Consider the following 17,569-nt stretch of genomic DNA (forward strand, 5'->3'; position numbering starts at 1 on the left):
TACTGTTTGATGCATTTCCTTTCATGTTTTATGAGCCATTCCAGATGATAGACTCTTAGTTCCACAGGGGCTCGAAGTGAAACCATCTTGTTCTGTACTGAAGAAACAGGACCAGAGGATTTTGAGAGTTGAGGAAGGTTTTGATGTAAGTCAGTGGCAGGGCTGACCTGATGCCTAGTCCAGAACATAGCTGCTAATCCCATCATGTTCTGGTGTAAGAGCCAGTTTGAGTTACAAGGAGGGCAAGTTATTTTTAGTGTTCGTTTTTTAGACTAGTGTAATGACCTTGATCTAGTATCCAATATGAGGACTCTGCCTTTTAAAAAATTAATTCCAGGGAAGGTGTACTTAGAAATGGGAAACAGGAGGAAGAGAGTGGTTGCACACTGCCATGGGATAATTTTATTTGCTTAATAGATTCACTTGGAATTGATGATATTGCAAGAGCGCGCCTCCTGCCATCTCGTTGTGGTTTCTTGTTTGTGTCTTTGGGTGTAGAAGATCTTTTTTGGTAGGTTCTGGTCTTTATTATGGATGGTTCTTCAGCAGTTGTGATTTTGGTGAGCTCGTGAGAGGAGGTGAGCTCAAGGTCCTTCTGCTCCGCCATCTTGTCCCAGCCCCTCTCAGTTGGAATTGGAATAGGATTGAATTGAAGCTTTGATCAAGCTTCAAGTCATCAAATAATGAGTATTCACGAAGTGCCAAGTATTGTGTCAAGCATTTTGTGCAGTGTACAGAAGAGTTGGGTAAAATTCCACTGTCCTCAAGGAACTTAGAGACTAGGATGAAACCAGTTCACACATATTTTAAATACAAGGAAATGCATGGTGCTTCGAACCTGGAAGTTCCTAGTTAATGTTTGTTGAATGAAACTATGAATAAATGAAACAGTCTGGGGTTTCGACTGGTTACCCCCAGTTGTGAATGGGAAGGGGGTTTGTATAGACACATCAGGAACATAACCAATCATAGGTTGGAAAGGTTATGTGTTTGCAAACATCTAAGGATTTCCTTCTGTTCAGGGGACCTTTGATTTAGTATCTGGAATGTTGATTTGGAGAGTAAGAAGATTGGTTCTTGCTTGTACCACCAGCTGAATGACAGTGAACACTTACTGCCAATTTGCCTCCATTTCCCTTACATGGGTTAAGGCCTGCCACCTATTCACCACAAGACTCTTGGAAATGTTACTGAATCAATGCGTATAAAAGCTATAAGTTAACAGAAGGACAAAAACCTAAATGCATACTCTGTGTTAATACTTAATAATCCTTATGATTTAGATATTGCCCCAATTGCTGGGTGTGGCCCCAAGGGGGGAAGGTTTCCTATAGAAAGGATTTTATACAATCAGTGCATAGGGATTGAAAAGTACATGCAGGTTTTTCCACTCTAGGCTGCTCACCCAGTTCATTTCCATAGTGCAGGGATGGGACCAGTTTATGGGATGTCTAGGGACGTAAGATAGTCTCAGGTGGTATATAAATAGCATACAATCACTAATAACCATACTTACAAGAACAAGCAGATAAGCATACTTATGAATACTAAGTATCGTTTTCCAAATTTGATAAGTGAAATCTGTAGTCTGCAAGCCTGTAAATCTCCTGGAGGCCAGGGCCACTTCTTACACATTTTGTTTCTAACACATTTTTTCATGTTTTTATGGAATCTTCTATTATTTTAATAAAAAGGTAGTATGATGGACAGCTTAAGAGAGTTCATTGACTGGAAATAAATTGAACTGGGTTCAAATTCTTACTCTGCAGCTTACCAGCTACAGTACATATATGACTTTGGGCAAGTCAATCAACTTCTATAAGTTTCTGTCAAATGAGGATAATAGTTCCCACCTCTTAGGGTGGTTCTAAGGGTTAAAATAGATGACATATATACAGTACTTGAGTGCGTGACACATTAAAAGCAGCCAATAAATTGTGGCAATTACTGTTTGAGAATACTGTACCAAATTGATTGTCATAATTTATTATTTCCCAATTGTTTTTTCCCCAGTCTGTGGCTTCTCTTGGTTCATTCTCTTAATGTCTTTCAAAGAGCAGAAGATCTTAATTTTGAGGAAGTCCATTTATCAAGTGTCCTGTTTAAGAAATTTTTGCTTAATTCAAGGTTATATAGATTTTTTTCCCTGTATTTTTCTATAAGTTTTATAGTTTTTACACTGATTGATTTCAGGGTGTTAAACTAAACTTGCATTGTTGGGAAAAGTCCTACTTGGTCTTGATGTATTATTCTTTTTATACAATATTCTATTCGGTTGTTAAAATTTTGTTAAGAATTTGACAATTTAAAATATAATTTAAAATCTTTGCTTATGGGGTATTGTTTTGTAATTTACTTTTCTTGTAATTTCTAGTTTTGGTATCCGAGTAATTCTGGCCTCGTAAAATGCGTTCAGAAGTATTCCTTTCTCTTCAGTTTTCTGGAGGCGTTTGTGTAGAATTAGCATTTTAAAATTTCTAAACATGGGAGTTTTTTTTTTTTAAATAAATTTATTTATTTATTTTTGGCTGCGCTGGGTCTTCGTTGTGGCACAGGGGCTTTCTCTAGTTGCGGCGAGCAGGGGCTACCCTTCGTTGCAGTGCGTGGGCTTCTCATTGTGATAGCTTCTCTTGTTGCGGAGCACAGCCTCTAGGCACGCGGGCTTCAGTAGTTGCAGCACACAGGCTCAGTAGTTGTGGCTCGCGGGCTCTATCATAAGGCTCTATCATTACCTCATTTGGCAGAAACTTATAGAAGTAGTTGTGGCACATGGGCTTAGTTGCTCCGCGGCATGTGGGATCTTCCAGGACCAGGGCTTGAACCTGTGTCCCCTGCATTGGCAGTTGGATTCTTAACCACTGCACCACCAGGGAAGCCCAACATGGAAGTTTTAAGTTATATTTTTGTTAAAGATTTCTGCCGTAACTGCATAATTTCTAGCTTAACTACTGATTTGGTTTTGCTTGTTTATTCTTTCAGTTGCTAAGAAAGGTGTGTTAATACATCCCAAATGATTGTAGATTTGTCTATCTATAATTCTGTCATTTTTTTCCTTTATGTATTTTGAGGCTATATTATAGGTGCCTCTATTTTATATAATACATTAGCTTTTTGATAAAGTGAATGTTTTACCATTATGAAATGTTCCTTTCTGATAGTGCTTTTTGTCTTAACGTTTGCTTCTCTCATATTAATATAGCAACCCCAGCTTTCTTTTGGTTAGTGTTTGCCCGGTATATCTTTTTCTCTCTTTTTACTTTAAACTTTTCTATTACCTTATGTTATTAGATGAGCTGCTCATAAACAACATGTAGTTGCATTTTATTTTTATAGCATGTTTATCTTTTAACTTGAAACATCCAGTCCATTTACATTTAAATTACTGATATATTGGAGTTGAACCCTACCATCTTATCATTTACTTTATTTTTGTCCTATTCTGTTTCTCTTCTTTCTTGCCTTCTTTTGGATTGATTTTTTATTTTTTAATTTTATTTTTTGGCCGCGCCGTGCATCATATGGGATCTTAGTTCCCTGACCAGGGATTGAACCTGCGTCCCCTGCATTAGAAGCTTGGAGTCTTTTTTTTTTTTTTTTTTTTTGCGATACGCGGGCCTCTCACTGTTGTGGCCTCTCCCGCTGCAGAGCACAGGCTCCGGACGCGCAGGCTCAGCGGCCATGGGTCACGGGCCCAGCTGCTCCGCGGCATGTGGGATCCTCCCGGACCGGGGCACAAACCCGTGTCCCCTGTATCGGCAGGTGGACTCTCAACCACTGCGCCACCAGGGAAGCCCAGAAGCTTGGAGTCTTAACCACTGGACTGCCAGGGAAGTCCCGCGAATTGATTTTTTTTTTTTTTTTTTTTGCGGTACGTGGGCCTCTCACTGTTGTGGCCTCTCCCGCTGCGGAGCACAGGCTCCGGACGCACAGGCTCAGCGGCCATGGCTCACGGGCCCAGCCGCTCCACAGCATGTGAGATCTTCCTGCACCGGGGCACAAACCCGTGTCCCCTGCATCGGCAGGCGGACTCTCAACCACTGCGCCACCAGGGAAGCCCGGACTGATTATTTTTTATATTCCATTTTCAAGGACTAATTCAGAGCTGTGCTGGAGCCAGCTCAGACTGGCTCAGGAGAGCCAAGAATGCCCATCTCCTCCCAACTCCATGTTCAGTAACCTCTTGGTGGCTTGACATCAGCTATGGTAGAGCATTTATACGATAGAAAGTAACAAAGGTTTCAGATCATGGCTTTTATCCTACAGAGAGCTGGTTGCTAAATGTTTACCAGCAACCAATGATTAGTACTTTCTCTTCCTGGATAATGCAAGGATCTTAGAATACCTTAGCTCCTTTGTTATCCTTCTCCATAGTTATATGCTATTCTTGTCATGCATTTTAATTCTGTAGTAAGTATCATGTGTTTGCCATTTTCTGAAGTTCCTGTGGGATTGTTGCTATTACTAACATGTTGTTTTGACTGGTTCTTGTCCTCTCATATGCTTGGTTACCAATGTTGTGTCTCACATTTTATTTTTAAAATTGTGTAGGAATAATTTGAGACCTAAAATGATTTTATCTTTGCCCAGATAAGGTTTTCATTTTCATCTTGCCATGTACCCAAAGATGTCAACAGTCTGGAATCACCTTTATCTAATTTTAGGATTTGAGATTTTCTGGACCACCCAGATGACTCAAAGCTGGGCTCCAGTCCTTGGGAAGAATGTTCATCTTCTAATTCACCCTTATTCCTCGAATCCCAACCCAAAACACAGGTGTGGTGGTTAATTTTATTTGTCAACTTGACTGAGCCCTAAGATGCCCAGATATTTGGTCAAACATTATTCTGGATGTTTCTGTGAGGGAGTTTTTTGGATGAGATTGACATTTAAATTGGTAGATTGAAAACAGATTGCCCTCCATAATGTGGATGTTGCTCACCCAATCAGTTGAAGACCTGAATAGAACAAAAGGCTGACCTCCCGCAAGTAAAAGATAATTCCTCCTGCGTGACAGGAGGAATTGAACTGGAACATTGGATCTTTCTGGTTCTACAGCAGCTTCTGGCCTTCCGCCTTGAACCAGGACATTGGCTCTGCAGATTTTTTACTTGCTGGCCTTCATAATCATGTGAGTCAGTTCCTTATGATAAATCTCTTTACATCTATCTACTTATATATCTTTCTGACTCTGTATCTATCTTTCTCTCTGTCTGTCTGTCTGTCTCTCTCTCTCTCTGTCTCACTCTCTCTCTCCTGTTGGTTCCATTTCTCTGGAGAACTCTAAGTAATACAACAGACATTTACCAGGACCCTCATCCTTGGAGGGCTCTGGACTCTGACTTTTGTCTTTGTGGTCATGATAGGCTGTCAAAAGTACTGCTCAGACTCTCAACCACTTGTACTGGAATTAGCAAACAGCCCTCTGTATTTTCATAATACAGGTTCCCCCTTGGTCAAAATATCTGGTTACTGTTTTGCTGTCTTTATTTAAAAGTTGGTTTTTTAAATGTCTGTAGAAAAAAGTGTTAACGGAATCACTGCTCCAAAGTCTCAGGATACACTTTTCATTAGCCTAAGCCAGGGTTCAGGGTTCAGAGGAGAGAACAGTCCCTTATAACAGTCCCTTATAGCCAGCAAGTTCCCTTCCAGTCTTGTGGTTTTACCATAACTCAGGGTTGGCCTTTTCACAACAGATCTCCAGCCTCAGTTCCTGGTAGCTTGTGGGTGGAAGGGCCCGGGGTCTTTGTGACTTCTGGAAACACCCAAAGTTGTGCTCCATGGGGATGACCCAGAACCTGCTGGGTTCCCTACAAGGACCCAGTAGTGGTTCACATGTGAAAGGAGGAGGAAGATAATTGGTGTATGTACCTTAAAATGTACCTGGGGTTTGCTTTAATCAGGTGTGGGAAGATACACAGACATAGAAATGATTGTCATGAAGGAAGAAGTTTATACACTCATAGACCTAGAAGTAGGAAGCATGGCATGACATGCCACTCAGGGCCATGTGGGGAAGCACCAGGGTTGGTCAGGAGTAGAAGGAGCAAGGGGGAAAGCATGGGCACGAGCTTTCATTGCGGTTTCCATGGGAAGGAATGGGCGATGCAGGGTGAGCAGGGTTAGGATTGGTTAATTTCAGCAGGCTGTGGGACAGAGGGGCAGTCCCTCGTCTGCTACCTGGTCCTGGGATAATTAGGGCAGGGGAATATTGCCTCGCAGAGTATAAGAACTGGATAGAGGAGGTGGTTCAGAGTTTGGGCTCCAGATTGGTTAGTCTGTGTATGAGAGCTGTTTGCTATCCCTAAGAATTGGCAGCCCTGGGAGAGGCAGTGTCTCCTCAGATGCCAGACCTTCAAGAATATAGAAAATAAGAAAATATACTTAATACAATCAGTGATACAAAATTTAGCAGCCTTGAAAGCTATCCCAAAACATTTAGCAAAACCATCTAAATAGTCTTTGCTCCATTTACTCTACAGAACATGGTGCCAGTGCCCTGATTTCAATCATCGTGGATGCCAATTATATATTAGTATTTTGTAAGGCCATATAGATTATACCCTTTTAGGCCTTTAAGCCATTCTGAAATTTCATGTCCTTAGGCAAAAAACAGCATATGTGGCGAGGTGAAGTCCGTTTTCTTATAAACACTGGGTCAGAAACCTCACCTCATCTCCTGCCACAAAGCATTATTTCTGTCTCTGCATTAACTGAATGGTCTTGGGCAAGTCACTGAGCCTGTCTACTTCTGGGCCCCCACCCTCCCTGGCAAAGTCAGGAGCTGCTCTGAAATTCTCTGAGTGTGGGGGGACCAAAAGCGGACTGTCCTCCAGGAAACAATGATGAGGTCTTTCAACCTCATGGAATGCTCCTGGCATCTCTCCAGGAAGAGGCTCGCTGCCATCAGCTACTAGACTGACAGCCCAGCAGAGCCTCCCCCAGGAGGTCAAGTGTCGGAGTCCTACGGAATGCTAGAAGAAACTTGGCGAGTGTCTCAGTGCCACGCATAATGGGCTCCGTGCCAAGTTATCTTGTTTAAACTTCACATTCCTACGAGGCAGATGCTCTTATTATTCCTCATTTAATAGTTGAGGAAACAGGAGATAAGATAGGTTAAGTTGCCCAAGGTCACACTGCTGGCAAAGTGGAACCCATATCTGACTTCAGAGCAAAAGAATTAGACTTATTTTATGTAATTACTGAGGTGAAGACTAGATTGAAGTAAGGGCAAAATAGAGGAGACATATTTCGACTCAATACTGGGTGGGACTTTTGAACCATGATTGTCAGCCAAAACTGCAATGAGCTGCCTTTTTTTCACTGGAAGAGTTCAAGTTGGATTACCAGTTTTTTCAGGGATGCTGTGGAAGGGAATCCCAAACTGGCTGAAAGTTGGACTAGACACTCTCCAGATGTCCTTTTGAGCCCTAAAATTCTAATATAATTCTAAGATTGCGTGATTTGGTGTCTCCCAGGAAATTCACATACAGCAGTTGGAGACCCCACCACCGGAGGGCAGCGTCTTCACATTTGGTGCATTTGCACAGAAGGACGCAAACCCCGTTCCCTCCGAGGTGCCTAGAGAGTGCGAAGATTAGAACCATCATGGGGGTGATGTGGGCCCGTGTGAAGACAGAGAGGGATCCACCACCAGCATATTAATAACCCTTCTTCTACCAGCCTGTACAATGATTTCTGTCTGCCAGTGCATTGGAGAGGTCAGGGTGCTGAAATTCAAAGGGAAGACCCCATTTCGATGAAGCTGGGGAGGAGGGGCGTTCTAAGGGCTGCTCCCTCTGCCCCTGCACCCCAAAGACTAGGACAGTGAGGAGAGAAACAGGGTCGAGGAGTGTCAGAAGGTGACAAAGAAATCCTGTCACACTTGGGAAGATGAAAGGACCCAGGAAGGGAAGAGCAACTTGGAGGGACCGTGAGACCTGCCTTCCATTCAGGTGGTTCTGTAGGGTCCTGGGTGTCAAAACCAGGGTTGACAAGTGGATTCCACCAGGGGGCAGGGCTCAGCCTGATGTAAGGAAGCTCTCTGTGCAATGTCAGGAAGCACTGCCTTGGGAGGCATTCACTCCAAAAGTATTTACCGTATTTACTGTGTTCTCCCTTCAGGCTGGGCGCTATCTTATTGCTGAGAAACAGCAGTGAATAAAACACACAAGATACACTTTGCCTGCCCTCACAGAGCTGGCCTACCTGTGTCTGAGCATCCAGGGAGATGCTGAGGCGTGGCGTGGGGGGCCTTTGGGTCGTTAGCCTGGATGGATCCTAACATCCTTTTAGGGGGTCCTGTAACTATCTCAGCTTTACGAAACCTAGTTTGTCTTCATATCTCTGATATGATATCTCTCTTCGTATCTCTGATATGATACACCCTTTCACAATTTGCAAAGAACCTCACCATGACTACATAGGTTTCATGGTTTCCAATAGACACAAGCCTGTGAATGAGGTCACGGACACAACAGAACTCTGATATACTATAAAAATTGCCTTTGGATTAGGAAGTCACAGAAAAAATTCTTCACTTAAAAACAATCTCGGTCTATTTTTCAAGTTTCTTTTATTTAAGATGCATGGGGACAAGGTATTAAAATTGTCCACACGAGGAATTACTTCTAGAGAACAGCCAAGTCCCACAGACATTACATATTCCGTCCTTGACATGAACATGTAGAATCTCAACTAAATCAGACCCACTCTTACTGTTATCCAAGTGCTTGACAGGTTGATGCCATCTCGGAGAAGCCACGCTAATTTAAATTCCTCTAATGGCTGGGTATTTACATCCCCAAGCCCATCTCCCCCACAGCTATCTTTATTCTTTTGCACCTATCTCTTTCTGGCTTGCACTTTCCTTTGCATAGTAAACATTCTCAGGATAGACCCAGTTTTCCATTTTCATATATTTTTCCTCTCAGTGGTCTGCTGTTGTGATCTGTGTCACCCTGGAAGAAAAAAGAGAGAGAGGGTGAGAAGACCCTTGTGGGCCAGAGCTGGGAATTCTGACATCTTTGACCCCTTCTTGCTAGAAAGACAGTGCCCTCAGGTTCCTGGGCTGCTTCTGCACAGGTTTCCTTCCTTGTAATGGACACCACTGGGTCATACCTGGCTCATGCTCTGCTAGGTTGTGAGGGTTTAGGGACACCTTCTTTGGGCCTGGCATGCCCAGGTAGGTCTGAACTCTAGTCGGGCCATTGAGAGGGCCAGAGTGCGATGCCCTGGGATGCAATGCTCACCATGCACTTGTCTGCAATGTCTCATGAGGGGCCAAGAGGCTTCTTTTGCCAACTTGATGTGTCTTCCCAAGAAAGAAAAGCTACTACTCCTCACATCCCACAAATGGATTTTAAAAATTAGCAAGATTTCCTTATGGAGATTATGGAACACTTGCTCCCAGCAGGGCCCTTCACACCCACCCCCCACACCTGTCCCACCAGCTTTGTCTCCCACCCTGTCCAGCACTCTGACCTCATCCTGAGCCCCTCTTCTCCAGTCATGCTGTACCCTTGTGCGCATCCCACCTCTGCACTTTTGCATGTGTTGGGCCTTCTATCTGGAATTCCCTTCTTTCCCTCTCTACCTGGTGAGGGATCCATTTTATTTATTCTTTTTAATTTCGATTCTGTTATTTTTACTTTTCATTTTTGTTTATTTTAATTACTATCTGAGATGAATACTTTTATGAAATACACTGACCATGCACTTGGATGTCATGGCAGCATCCAATTGCTCTCGAAATTTCTAAACGCTTCCTCTCAGTTTCTGCAGTGGGGACCACCCACTGAGTGGCGCTGCTCTAGACTCTCATACGGGTCATGTCCTCCATGGAGCTGTTCCCTAGCCACCTCAGGTCGAACCAGTCGTTCCTCCCCTGGAATCCCCTCCTGTGAGAAGCAAACACTGCAGAACAGTCGCTCACAGCCTTGTGGTGATTGCTGTGTGTGTCTGCCTCTCCACTGGATTCTGAGCTCCACGAGGCGGGATGTCGTTTCTTATTCATCTCTGTATCCCAGAGTACAGGCCTAGTCCATATTCAGAGCTTGGTCAGTATTTGTGATTGAAGATAATGCCACTTTGGAAAACTAAATTCCTGTGGGATTTTGGCTTAGTGCTAACCCATGTACTCGTTTGCTTGCAATATCTCATGGCCACAATGGCATATCTGTGACTGATAAGGGGAAAATGGGGTAAAAGAGTGAGGATGGACCAGGACACAGAGAGCAGACCCCAGGGGCTCTGCCTCTGGGCACTGTTGGCAGGACTGTAACCCAATGACACGAAGACAGAGCAGTTGGACCAGGGCCAGCAGACCCCAGGAATAAACAGTCACCAAGCTGGGGCAGGGGATCTGCTTTACAAGGTGCCTAATCCTGGAGGCTAAGACTTAGCAGGCAGAAGGAGCTGAAATGCCTCCTGAGTCTGGGTGGTACAGGAGGCCTCAGGAGTAACCCCCACCAAGGCGGGAGCTCAAAAGAAGGGACCCCTTTGAGGGTTTTGCCCTGAAGGGAGGGGGTTACATGTTAATTGTAGGACTCATCCAGAGGCAAGCCTCTGGTTTCCTTAACTTCCTGAGCTAACCATTATTTAAGAATTAGAGAATTAAAAAGAAGATTCTGTGTCCTATTTTTTGCTCCCTCCCTAAGCAAATGGTGAGAAAAGTCTCAGCTTGAATTCAAAGGTCAACGGGGTTATCACTTCTGGCTAAAACCCAAACTGACCCGGTCCTGAGAGATAGAGAGCTGTGAGTGGGGGACCTTACCCTCACCAAGGGCTGACTCAACCGGATGCTCGAACATGAGGCCAGAAAAAAATTCCCAGAATCCGTGGAGGTTGAACATCAGCATGTGGCACTGAGACTCCAAACTCCTGCCCCTCCCAACCTAAACCAAGTCCTTGATCATGAGTTGTCCCGGTTCATCCTAATCAGACGGTAACCTTATCAATCTCCACAGCAATTAAAATAAAGGACAGCCTGCCTTTCCATAACACAGGGCTTGCGTGACCATGGGCGTCACTGAACTTCCCTGAGCTCATTTTCCTCACCTGGCAAACGCAGATATTTATACCTACCTCAACGGTATAAATTAGAGTGAAAAACATTTACCACATGTCTGGCTCTTGTGAAAGTAGAAGAAACCTGCATTCCCTGGCTCCTGTTTCTGTCAGGGGAGATTTCTGCTACAGCACTGGTTCTCAAACTTGCCCATATGTCAGAATCACCTGGAGGGCTGGTTAAACCTCAAATGCAGGGCCCACCCCCAGAGCTTCTGCTTCAGTAGGTCTGGCGTGGAGCCCAAGAATTCGCATTTCTAACAACTTCCCAGGTGATGCTGAGGTGACTGCTGGTCCAAAGACCACATTTTGGGAACCACTGCTCTAGAATAATGTTCTTTGCTTCTCACCTTTCCCTTGCTCCTCTCATGGGAAGAGGAGTGGTTTATCCTATACTTGGAAGAAGGAACCAGGAAGGCGGGGATGAACCCCATCTGGTCCCCTTTTGGATCTACCTGCAGGGTCGATGAGCTCTGGTCATTCCTGCCCTTGGAGTAGGGGCTGCTCCCCAGGGAGCAGGGCTGTGGTTGTTCAGTTCTGCAGGTACTTTTAATTCTGGGGTGAAGTACAAGGATGCTCATGGTAGACACCCATGAATTCTCAATCTAGAATTGTATCATAATAAAACTAGCATTGTGACTTTTATGTATTTGTCTCCTGTATTTCTTCTCAATTGGTTCTGGGTTAAGGAAAATAATAAAAGACTATTAAAAAAATTGCCCCTAAAATCCCACTGGCACTCAGTGGTCAAGAAATGGTAGCTGTGATGATGATGATTTCCTTGATGTTAGAAACCTAAATTCAGCCAGCATTGATGAAATCCTCAGGGATGATACTGTGGGGGATATGAAAGATGAATGCACACCACCTATAAGCTTGCAGATGTCCCTAGAGTTCTCCAGTGAAAACAAGCATGTACTGAGCACCTATCTGCCAGGCCTAGTGTGAAGGGGCAGCAGACGCGGAACCTGCCTCCCAAGAGCTTCCACTCAGATGGGGGGAGCATCACGACCACCAGCACCTGTGACACAAGTGGACGGCATCACACCTGAGAGTGCTGAGGGAGTGTTGCGGCTGAAGGGACAGGGGAGGCTTTGGGATCCCCGTTGCATAATGTCGGGGCATGGCAGACAGGAAGCAGAGAAGTTGGAAAGAGCAAAGCAAGAGCAGGGGAGGTGAACTTGGAGCATAGAGTACACACCTACCGGCTGTGAGCTGGGACACGTGGCACCTCACTCCTCAGAAAGGGTTTTGGAGGTGCCTGTCTTGGACACCTGGATGATCTCCACAGAGGTGATGCCTTTGCCAGCCACGCGGTGTCTGGTGCGCAGCTTGTTCAGGGCGGTCTCCGCCATGCCGGCCCGCTCCTCGGCGTCATCCAGCTCATGTACCGTTTTCCTGTAGCGAGCCAAGGTCTGGTTGGCCTGCTCCTCCTGTGACAAAGGCACAGTGGAAAATGGGGCATAAACCTGGCTTGTTCTGGCTAAACGTGCATTGTTTTCAGTTCTACATGGACATCTTAAAGAGTCCAGTCTTTCTGTAAGGCTTATTAGGAAACACAGCAGTCCTGGGTCGGGGCATCCTCCAGGTCACCACGGACACCTACCTTCAACGCTTTTAGCTGATTGTTTTTGGCTTTGACGTCCATATTTCTAAATAAAATGTGCTCTGTTGCGGCTTCTGTAATGTGTGGTTTTAGGCATTAGCTATTGGTACCCCACCATGGAAGATGTGGATTTGGTGCTTTCTTGAGCCCCTGTCACACATTTCCCACCCCCTCATCTTCCCAAGAGAGTAATAGTGTCATTTTGGTTAGAACCGTATTTCCTGTAAACCTGGCCTTTATTGAGCCTTTTGGGAACAGTGTTAGGTGCGTGGGTGGATGATGGAGTCAACGTGGTGGTCCCAGAACTGGCAGCAAATGACAGCAGAGTCAAATATCTACATCCTGGGTGGGGGATGATGGTGGCGGCAGGTGGGCGTGCGGTCTAGGGTTGAGACTTGAAGCTGCCATTTGCTAACCATGTGAGTTTGACTGAAATAACATAAGTACCCTACTCTGGGCTGTTTCCTCACCTGTGAAATAGATTAAGAGTATCAGCCTTCCTGCCTTGTGTCAAGGGGATCAAAAAAGGGAAGGTCCTGGTGTTTAACCTTCTGACCAGGAGGGAGAGGCCACAAGGGGCAGTGGAAGCAGGACGGAGGCACCCGAGACCTTCCCTGGCTTTAGATCCCACCAAAGTAGGTGTTTTAGTTAGCATGGGTGTTCTCGGGATATTTTCATTTTTTACACGTTCTTATCTCCAGTGTGTCATGTCTAGTCCACTGCCCATGTGACAGCGAGGATGAAGTGCTGTGGACAGGAAGCCATCTTTTGGCCAAGACTTGAGTCCTCTCCTGTGGTTCATTCTAACCAAGGCTGGAAACCTGGGCTGGGAAGGGGGGAGAATTGGGACCACGTGGTGGGCACCCACCGCCTCCTCGATCTGCCGCTTGTAGACCTTCAGCTTGTTCTGCAGCTTCTCCACCAGCTCCTGCATGCGCTGGTTGGTCTTGTGGTCCTCCTCCGTCTGGAAGACCAGCTCTTTGAGGCGCCGCTCATTCTTCCGCAGCGTCTTGACCGTTTCCACGTGCTGTTTCTGCTCCCCGTCCAGCTCCGTCTCCAGTTCTTTGATCTGGGGGAGGAGGAGAGGAATGCGGCTGCGGGAACGCAGGTTTTTGAACTTCAGAGCTCAGTGGCCTTGGGCAGGGGTGTTGCGGTGTCCACTTCCTGCCCAGAAGTGAGCCCTGCCCAGGAGGGTTGGGTGGGCTCAGCCTTTCACCAGCAGGTGGTCAGATGCCTTGAGCCTCAAGTTTCCTCCTCTGGAAAATGGGGGAGGCAGGGGTGGGACAAGGTGACCGACCCCCTGGGCCCTTCCAGCTCTGACATTCCATGAGGTGAAGACGGAGGCTCGTTTTAAGTAAGTAAGAAGAGAGGAATAATGTTGGAAACAGAGACTGGGAACAGAGACAGAGGAAGAATGTGGGGAACCACTCTGCTTGGGGGCTAAGGACACTCTGTGGGGAAGGTGACAGGGAGAGGAGGAGGAGAGGAGACCGTTGTAGAAATAGATTAGAGGCCCAGCTCCTCATCAGATGCTTGGCACTTTTGGGCGGAAAAGACCCCCTTCCCATCTCCTTTTTCCCTCTGGTTCAGTGCCGCCCTCACCCTGGCTTCCAGCTTCATGATTGTGCGTTTCCCTCCCTTGAGAGCCAGCTGCTCAGCCTCCTCCATCTTGGCCTGCAAGTCCTTGATGGTGACCTCGTAGTTCTTCTTGATTTTCTCCAGGTGCATGCAGTGGTCCTGCTCTTGCCGGAGTTCCTCGGCCATGCGGGCAGCCTGGGGTGGGGGGGCGGGTGGAAGCACTGGAGCTGGAGCTGGGATCCCATCCAGGCTCCTAGTGCCTTTGAGAGACGAGGGACCTTGTCTCCCAGCCTCTGGGACACCAAGCGGTGGACAAGAGGACCCTGGCTGACATGCTGCTGGGGTGTGGTAGAGGGGGTGCCCCATGCTCCCACATCCCTCCGAGTGACGGGAGGAGGCAGGCGCCTGTGCTCAGACCCAGGCTGCCCAATCCCATGGACCTGCCAGCCGGCGCTCTCCAGCCAGACTCTGCTGTCTCCTCCATGAGGGGCACAGCACAGAGAGCGGGAAAAACACAGGCCTGAGTAGAAAGTCCAAGGTCTGCACCCAGCGCCAGTCATTTAACCCACTTGTTCTTGTGTAAAATATTCATGGAGGGCTTACAGCGTGCCGGGTACCAGTCTATGATCTCAGAACACAGCACCAAATAAGACCAACAATGTTCCTGAGCTCCTGGCATTTCAGTCAAGCCTAAGGAGCTTGACGATAAAATCTGTATTTCCTCATCTTTAAAGTGGGGCACGTAGCATCCACCACTGAGCACCCAAAGGGATACTAGGGTGAAAACACTTGAAGGCCTCACTTGCTGACCTCCAGCCCTGAACCCCTGGGCACGGCACCCATCTTCCTTTCACTAACCCTCCCCTTAAGGCTGGTTCAAGGCTCCTCTCCTTGCCAAAATACCTGCCCAGATGAGCCCACTTCAACGGCTCCTTTGGTCTGTGTCCCCAGGCCTCATGCTCTAATCTCTTGGCTTTTCAGAAACCAAAGGAGGCGGCCTTCCCTGCCTAGGGTGGCCTGGTCGCCGGCAGGGGGTCTGGCTGGGGTGGGGGTAGGGTGCCCAGGCCCCTCCCAGCTGCAGCAGGCCGTGCACGCACTTACGTCTGTCATGGCTTTCTTGGCCCTCTCATCGACCGAGCGGAACTCACTGATGAGCTCCTCATGCTCGTTGGAGATGCGCTGGACATCAGACTCCAGCTTACGCTTGACCACAAGGAGGCTTTGGTTCTGGAGGAGGAAACGAAGACATTGCCATGAGCCCAGAGTCTGCACAGCCCTTCCTGTGTCCAGGAAAAGCCACCCTCTCCCAGACCCCCAATCCTGGGCCCCCTGCTTGGGGTGAAGGTCTCTATCCTGCATTCTTCTCTGAGTTTTAGATTAGAATTTGCATCACACGGAGCCTGGGAAGAACATCATTTAGGCCTGGGGTGGGTGGTATCTCTAGTACAATCCTGAACTTGGAGCTGGGAAGACCAGGTTCAAGCCCTAGTGCTTCTGCCTGTGTGTCTCCTTTTTACCCCTGGGATTGGTCTTTTTATCTCTAAAGTGGGGTTGTAATCCCTATAGGTCCCATGTACATTTTTTTCTTTCGGTGAATTCGCATGAGATGGTGAGTAAGGATGAAGCCGTGCTGGTAAAGGACTGCATTGTGAGCGGCAGGAAGCACCTGCATCACCGCTGGGGTCCCTGGTGTTGACCATGGGTGAGCCACTCAACTCTCGGCCACAGTTTTTCATGTGTACCACGAATGTCGGACTTTGGAATATTCTAGATCCCTTCCAGTTCTGAAGTTCTATCTTCAGTACACTGGGCGGGGTGGGGGGATGGGGGGTGGTAACGGTTGTCCTTAAAATTGGCTAAATCATCAGAATTTCATGAGGAGTTTCTAAAAGTTAAATTCCCGTGGGTCCCACTACAGACTCACTGGATCAGAATCTCCAGGGGGGAGTCGTGGGAGTCTGTCTTGAAAAGCTCTGCACTGAAAAATGGTTAAGATGGTACGTTTTATGTTATGGGTTTTTTTGTTTGTTTTCTAACCACAACAGAAAGAAAGCTCTGCAGGTGCATTCTGAGGATCTGCCGAGTGGGCCTTTGAGGGGAGCCCATGAGGTTTGGGCGCCGCCCTGGCCTCACCCCAGCACCCCGAGTGGGAGTCCACATGGCCAGTAGCTGCCCCCACCTGGACGTTGAGCTCGTTGTGCCGCTCGGTGACCTCCACCACCTCCTGCTCCAGCAGCTTGCGGGAGCGCTCGCTGCCCTCCAGGGCCGAGCGCACCTCGTCCATCTCAGTCTGCAGCAGGCTCAGGCGCCGTTCCTGCAGGTTGTACTGTTCCCGCAGCTCCTCATGCTGCCGGGCGTCTTCGTCCATCTGTATCTGCAGGTCCTGGCGGATGAGAGACCCTGGCCTGAGCCCTTCTCCCACGGCCAGGGGTTGCCCAGGCCTGAGGGTGCTATGACCTTCCTGGACCAGGCTCAGCGGGGAGCTGGGGTGAAGGTGGGGAGGTGCAGGCCACAGGGGAAGAGAGTGCAAAGTGCAGCCCTGCCCTGGGGAGTTCAGGGTCTGGTTGATGCAGGGCCCAGGTGTCTGGAGGATCTGTCCAGCCTGGTCAGCATGAGGTCAAGGATTTCCTGATGACGAGGACCTGGTGTTTCCAGCAGGGTCTTCTCAAGGAGGCCTTCCTCAGTGACCTTTGACAATTACACCCTGCCCTGGCTAATTCCCGTCTCCCTTCTCCTGTCTTTCTTGTTCTTTCTCCATAGCACTTCTCACAATTTTTTTTTTTTTTTTTTTTTTTTTTTTTGCTGTACGCGGGCCTCTCACTGTTGTGGCCTCTCCCATTGCGGAGCACAGGCTCTGGACGCGCAGGCTTAGCGGCCATGGCTCATGGGCCTAGCTGCTCCGCGGCATGTGGGATCTTCCCGGACCGGGGCACGAACCCGTGTCCCCTGCATCGGCAGGCGGACTCTCAACCACTGTGCCACCAGGGAAGCCCTCTCACCATTTTTAATACTACAGTTTTATTTATTTGTTGCTTATTATTTGTCTGCAGGGAAGTTTGTTTGTTTTATCCATTCTTGTACCCCTAGCACCTAATACAGTGCCTGGCCAGGGCAGGGCTCCAGTAAACACATGTTGAATGCGTGGGTCCAGCTATGCATGTGCTACAGACCAGGCTGATGACAGCAAGTGATAAAGCAGGCCTTCAACTCTATTTAAGGTGAGTGGTCGGTATATGGGTGTTTGTTATGTTCTTTATTTTTCTGTGTCTGTAATCATTTCTAATAAGTCAAAAATGATTTTAAAAAGCAAGACAGGCCCAA

General features: G+C 47.3%; 1 protein-coding gene across 1 annotated transcript in view; it reads right to left on the reverse strand.

The window, feature by feature from the left end:
* Positions 1-12,211: 12,211 nt before the first annotated feature.
* MYH16 (myosin heavy chain 16) overlaps positions 12,212-17,569 on the reverse strand; it is a 52,611-nt gene continuing 47,253 nt past the window's right edge. The window contains exons 38-42 of the mRNA XM_069541429.1: positions 16,428-16,631; positions 15,350-15,475; positions 14,273-14,443; positions 13,539-13,739; positions 12,212-12,497 (exon numbers count right to left, since the gene is read on the reverse strand). Coding sequence (XP_069397530.1) covers positions 12,297-12,497; positions 13,539-13,739; positions 14,273-14,443; positions 15,350-15,475; positions 16,428-16,631 — 903 coding nt within the window. The 3' untranslated portion in view covers positions 12,212-12,296. The remainder of the gene's footprint in view (positions 12,498-13,538; positions 13,740-14,272; positions 14,444-15,349; positions 15,476-16,427; positions 16,632-17,569) is intronic.

This window comes from Delphinus delphis, chromosome 15, assembly GCF_949987515.2.
Source record: "Delphinus delphis chromosome 15, mDelDel1.2, whole genome shotgun sequence".
Taxonomy (NCBI): domain Eukaryota; kingdom Metazoa; phylum Chordata; class Mammalia; order Artiodactyla; family Delphinidae; genus Delphinus; species Delphinus delphis.